Source organism: Dermacentor silvarum, chromosome 7 (genome assembly GCF_013339745.2).
Source record: "Dermacentor silvarum isolate Dsil-2018 chromosome 7, BIME_Dsil_1.4, whole genome shotgun sequence".
Lineage (NCBI taxonomy): Eukaryota > Metazoa > Arthropoda > Arachnida > Ixodida > Ixodidae > Dermacentor > Dermacentor silvarum.
Genome location: NC_051160.1, coordinates 73046754 through 73053205, shown reverse-complemented (window position 1 = coordinate 73053205; position 6452 = coordinate 73046754). Strand labels below are relative to the sequence as shown.

The window sequence follows — 6452 nt, the reverse complement described above, 5'->3', positions numbered from 1 at the left end:
CCAGCTAGTCATCTCTTTATAGGTAATGTTTAGAAAAAGGCACTCAGCCTTCGCCAGGGCTTGTCTCGTTTGTTGAAACGTTAGCTCCAGACCAATCTCTTTTTTTTCTATCGATCGCTGTTCCTTCTTTCAAATTTCCGTCTTCTGTGAGCTTCTCTATTCTCTTCACAGTCTGTCGAAAAGTCACATATTCGCACTCAGGGAAGCGGCATCACACACGAAGGCATACATCGTCTCACAGTAACAGTCTTCCACTCAAACGCTGCGTGCAAAGTAAACGTAAGTACCTAATTGAGAAGGCGAAACTGCTGGAAATCGGGTCACTTAGCTGCCATGAATTCACGTGGAACGATGGTGTCAAAAACTTAGGTCCCTGCTCAATGCTAATCTGAAAACCAGAAACGAAGACATTCTGTAGCCTAAGGGAAAGCTAAGATGAGTAACCTCTCTTCCTTCTGGGGTTTTAAGTGCCAAAACCAGTTCTGATTATGAGGCACGCCGTAGTGGAGGGCTCCGGATGAATTTTTACCCCCTGGGGTTCTTTAACGTGCACTACAACCCAAGCACACGGGCGTGTTTTGCATTTCGCCTCCATCTAAATGCGGCTGGCGCGGCCGGGATTCGTTCCCGTCACCTCATGCTCAGCAGCGCAATGCCTCAGCTGACTGAGCCACCGAGGCGGGTTGAATAACCTCTCGAGCCGAATACGTGATGTCTTCATGTATTTAAGTGCCTTCTATTTCCGTACTCATTTCCCAAGATGTCGAGCTGGTTTGGGGCGCAATCGGATAATGCAGTGACATCGCGGTTATGAAAAAGACCTGAGGAGAAACCATGCATGCGTTTTGCGAGACAAGGCACATCATTTCATTCAGTAGGATGGCGACATTACATTTCATTTTAGAGACTATTTAAACCAACAACTTTCTCTGAATGTATTGAAATTGCAAGTGCTTGACCCTACGAAACGACGTGCTCTCATGGACAATATATTAATGCCCAATATCATGAAACAGTGTCACAATATCCGGCAGTCGAGGGTCAGCCAAGTGTGCGCTGGGTGGAGGAGGCATAAAAGCGCTAATTGTTTTGCGATAAATTCATCCAGACTTGTCATGCGCTCAGTGAGTCAGCCTAAACTACACCAAATATAAAAAAGAAGATTGGAGCGACAGAGCGTACGGTAGCTGAGTGCTCCTACAGCCGTTGGAGACCGGAAGAGCACGCTATTATTTTGTACGTTCTCGCCGTTGCATCACTGACGCCGTATCACCTTTTCCTCTGCCGCCGACTCTGTATAATGAAGTTGAAAAGTACGGCGAGCAATCAAAGCGCCTGCGGCGCGAGCAATCATCAAGCGCCTGCAGTGAATGTCGATAAAGCGTATATAATGTGCTGCTAGCTGAAGACTCCCAATGTCCACATGGTGCATCACGGAGCAAGCTTCTGAAGTCAAACACCATTTAGAGCTCCCTTCTACTGGTGAGTAGTTCGGCTTCAAATGTAGTTTATGTCTTCAATATGAAGTTTGGCGCAAGCCGCTGTGTTTCGGTTATGCGTTTATGTCGCGGACAGCTTATGGTGAACACCTTCAAGTGGTCCATTGTTTTTTTCTCTTTAGTCATCCAAGAGACAGGAAAGGTAAATTGGTATAATATGTAATGTAGTTAAAGTGGTATGATTTTGCTTGGGACTGTTAGTAAGAAAACGAAATCATTGACGAGAGACGCAATAAATTCCAGTACTGCGAGATATCTGTCATACAAACGACGAAACGTTTAACGCGAGAACTTTTACGGCGACGCTACCGACCGTAGAATTGGTGATAAAATGGTCCAGACGATGGCGCACACAAGAATAGGTACCGAAGATTGTTTAGGGAATAGAGTTTTAGGAAGTGGATGCAAAGGAACCGCTCGCACTTAGTAAATAGAAAAATAGTCGTTGTAGGAAGACGAAACTTTTGAAGCATAATAAGCGCGCTGTTCGCGATAAATTTTGGGGTAATTGTGGTGATACTGGCTACTATTCATTGAATCTGATACGCAATGGCACATTTTATACAATAGCACTTATGGAATAAAAAAAAGTACAAGTGGAATGAAATAGACAAAACAGGATCAATTGTTCTGCGAAACGTAAGAAATTAGCCACAAATATCCGGGTTATTTCTTAGAGCCACAATAAATTATAAACATTGCACTAACTGGGAAGAGAAAGTTGTCGCAATAAACCTTATGCTTATCAAAAGATGCAGTAAAGAATGGCTTGTGCGTAGGCCAATTCCTACTATCACAATGTACGCGATCCACTCAACGCAATGAAGGCTAGTTCAACTCGTATAAAATAAACTATTAACAAACTGTTTTAACACTGAGCTCGTTTCAGTCCCCAACATACAACGCACAATATTGCTTTTCTGCACGGTAGTGGCTTTGTTACTCTGTTTATTTGCTTTTTTTAATAAGTATTGGAAAAAAAGCGTGCCGTAAATAACTTGCCTATAAAGCTCCAAGTATTCCGAAGCCCTTTTATGGCAAAATTTGTTCACAATAGTCTCTCTTGCGATTTTTTAAACTATCATCGGATAAAGAAAGTCGGTATGAAACGATGCCACCTGATGCGAAAGACGAAATTGAGAGATTCGGTTCTGCGTTTCTCGGTTCCGGCCAATTTTATGTATTTGTTTGAGTATTTATTTAATTAATTTATTATTTTTATTTATTTATTTATTTATTTATTTATTTATTTATTTATTTATTTATTTATTTATTTATTTGTTTAGGCTTAGTTCTTCACTTATATGTTGAAGTACCTTCAGTGCCCTTATGGTATTATTATATGAGGAAATCTTTCACTGATGATACTAAACACAGACAAAAGTGACAGACGCTCAGGCACGGCATGTAGTCGAAGGTACTTTTTAACTTCGTATAAGCAGTCCGCTTAACACAAGCAAACGCGTAAAGTGCCTACAAAATTGTTTTATACGATATTATTTCGAACTGTGCCTACCGGTGTCTGTGTAGCAGTTACTTTGAGGTGTTGCCTCTGTTGGATGAGTGACTCATGTTTGCATTTACAAAACGTGTAATTAGTATAGGTGTTATAAAGTACGATCTATGATATTTTCGCAGGTCATGGCAGCGGAAATTTACCGGACAATCGGTGGCGTATTTCTGCCCAAGCACTTCTCTGATGAAGCCGTGTTGTCTACCCTTGCTTATAGGCCGCAACCGGGCGACTTGTTTATTGTGAGCTACCCTAAATGCGGCACCACATGGATGCAGAACATCGTATACAACATCCTGATGGACGCAGAAGAACCCAAAGATTTCCTGCAGCAGGCCTTGCAACTTCCCTTCTTGGAAATGCAGGGTGCCGAGGCCGCTGTGTACGCTCCCAAGCCGGCAGCTTTCAAGACCCACCTAAGCTTTCAGAAGAACCCGTACTCGCCTGAGGCAAAGTACATCTACATCGCCAGAAACCCTTACGACTGTTGCGTGTCTTTCTACTACCACACCAAGAACATTCCACTGTACCAATTTGAGAATGGAACTTTCGATGAGTTCTTTGAAATATTTTTGCAAGGACGGGTGGATTTCGGGGATTATTTCGAGAACGTTCTCTCCTGGTACGAACACCGGAATGACCCCAACGTGCTGTTTCTTACGTATGAAGGACTCAAGAAAGACATAGTTGGACAAATACACCGTATCGCTTCTTTTATTGGCGAAGACAAAGAGCGAAGACTTAAAGAAAACCCAGAGCTGCTCCACCGAATTCTAGAGAATACCAGCTTGGAGCATATGAGGAAAAAAGTGATTCTGAGCGCTCAGACTGTGCCGCTCGAAGTAAACGAATCACAGCTACAGGAGAGCATCAGGCCTGAGCTTCGAAAAGGTTTCAAAACCATCATCGGCCTTTCAAGAATGCCAATGAAGGGAGACTTTGTCCGCACGGGACAAGTGGGAGACTGGAAGAACCACTTCTCTCCAAATCAGATAATTCGCATGAAAGCCAAGATAGCCGAGGCAACAAAAGGGTCTGACGTCATGAACCTATGGAAAGACATAGATATTCCATAAGTGTTTATGGCATATCCATGTAGATAAGTGAGTTGCCCTAGTATAAAGAAGAAACAATCTTCTTGAGTTGTCATTGTCTCATTTAGCGAAGAAAGCGTTTAGTGTCGAAGCTTCAAACTTTGACTCAGGGAGTCGTACTGCCTTGACTGCTAGAGCTACCTCTCAATCATAGTGTGAATAATGCGTGACGAATAGGAGAGCAAACTGTTCCACTGATGCAAGTGACAGTCCCAAATATCGATATTCGCGCATGCACCTTTCGATCAAACAAAACTATACAACGGATACAAAGAAAACAACGAGGCCAACGTTTAAGAGAATTGATCATACGGGTTTATATATACCATTGTAAAAAGCACAAAATTTAACTCTTACATCTGTCCGAGGTGATATTGTTCTTGTTGCGATAATATTGTTATGTTGCAGCCTGAATATCGATCTTGTTCAGTGAAAAATTCATAAGGATATAATTTTGGTGAAACAAGCCGTAATGTGCCGCAGGGAATTTTGAGAAAAACTCAGCACAATGGGAAAATAAACCAAACGCTTAATTATCACAGCCTCAACCGGAAAAGCACGCAGTACCTAAAATATCCTTGTAAACCTCATATCCTTGTGCTTGTTTTACAGTTGTATAAATCATCCGAATTTTTTCAGGAGACAACTATTTACAGTCTGCTCCCTTGTTAAAGAGTGGTGCGAGATGTCACCTTGCCACAGAAAGCGTTGACGTCAATTCTATCAACCTTGCTCCCCAAATCTTCGACCATCTTGTTCCTTATCCTGTACCTTGCCCCCACCATTCGCTCTGTGGCCGTTTTTAAACCTCAATGGCCTTCTAAGGTCTCTGTTCCCGCCTCGTCTACTTGGGGCTGAAGAGAATTGCACTTTATTACCCCTGATGACATCATGCATCTCATCATGAGTGATCGACACTTTTTGACTTGCGCCGAGCCACCTTGTCATGGGTATTTGGCGACATTACGGTTCTTTTGCATACAGAGATCAAACGATGTTTGTTCTTCCCGATAGATATAGTGGTAGATATTTAGCCATATCGTATTTTAATTGAATCAGATTTCCTAGCTATGTTGTTAGCAATCACACGTCTGTGTATTAACCAAATAAATGAAGCACTTCACGAATGAAAATTAGAAATGACGGTACCGCATTTTCGAAAATAATGAGCTCTCATGGTTAAACCACGTTTGATAGTTTTTGATTCAATAAAGCAACGATGAACGTTATTGACACTGTCAAACTGTTGCCGGTATAATTTTAATTTAAAGCGCGCAGCCTCAGTAAGTTAAGCACACCACTTCGTGTTTTTCAAACAAAATTTCAGTATATCTTTTTTTTCTAAGGTCCAGCCAACATGTAGAGCTCCAATGCTTGTTTTCGTGCCTTGTAGTTATCCAGTAATTCATCCGAGGAATTACTCATTTAATGCCATTGACGAGAACTTCAAGTACCATCTAGCAACGCTAGCGCGGCGTACGCCATTTGCAGTTTCGTGGTGTACTTACTGCTCCACACCCTAAAGTCACATTTTGCACAGTATTAGGTCTATCTGCTTTCCTACCAATATTCACAATCCGTCTTGGGTGCACTTTCATCAGTAACACTCTATCATCACTACTGTTCATGTGAAGAACGCCATATCATGTTGACACGTGCATGCCATACTTGGCATAGAAGTGGCAATCGCACAGTGTTAAGCATTACTACGCACGTAAAATGCTTATTTAGGGTCAAGATAAACTTAATAATATATACAGATGTAATCGACAGATGTAAAGCTGTAAATCTGCAAATTTGTAACAACATGTGAAGATTTTTTAGAGTACGCTTTAAAAACGAACAGTTCGCATGATTTCATGAGTTTCTTTGGCGCACAGCAATCGCAATCGATCTTGCATGCCTCTCCTTGAACGCTGCGCGACCGGTACTTCAAGGTCAAGAACGGTGTGCGCGTTATCAGCGTGACAAACCCTTTTCACAGGAAACTAGTTGGCGCAGTGTTTCCAAGAAAGGAAATGCAAGTAAACAGATAATGATCTTTGTTGTGCGATAAACATACGTCTCTAAGATTCTGCCCGAATTTGCGGCAGAACCTTCAGGGACATTTCTCGATGAATGTCGTCGGTAATGCGATTAGCGATGAAACATGTACCTATGCACCACATTGCAGAATTGTTCACTTCCGTGCAGACGGCTACAATTTTGTTTTGCCGACTTCTTCATTCTCGCCTTGTGCTCCACTTGTATCACCTGGCTCCCCCGAACATCAGTAGCAGATATTCATTCTGGAGGATTGGGAATGTTCACATACCTGGTTGCGCACATTCAGTTTCCAAAGTTCCT

The 6452-nt window shown here is 42.2% G+C and overlaps 1 protein-coding gene across 1 annotated transcript; it reads left to right on the top strand.

Annotated features, from left to right (window-relative positions):
* Positions 1 to 1405: 1405 nt before the first annotated feature.
* On the top strand, positions 1406 to 4103 carry LOC119458963 (sulfotransferase ssu-1). The gene is made up of 2 exons (XM_037720817.2): positions 1406 to 1482; positions 3138 to 4103. Exon 2 carries the CDS (start codon positions 3141 to 3143, stop codon positions 4086 to 4088), a length of 948 nt encoding a protein of 315 aa, XP_037576745.1. The 5' UTR covers positions 1406 to 1482; positions 3138 to 3140; the 3' UTR covers positions 4089 to 4103.
* Positions 4104 to 6452: the final 2349 nt, after the last annotated feature.

Coding starts and splice junctions, on each gene's coding strand:
- LOC119458963 (XM_037720817.2), top strand. CDS start 3,141: ATGGCAGCGGAAATTTACCGGACAATCGGTGGCGTATTTCTGCCCAAG.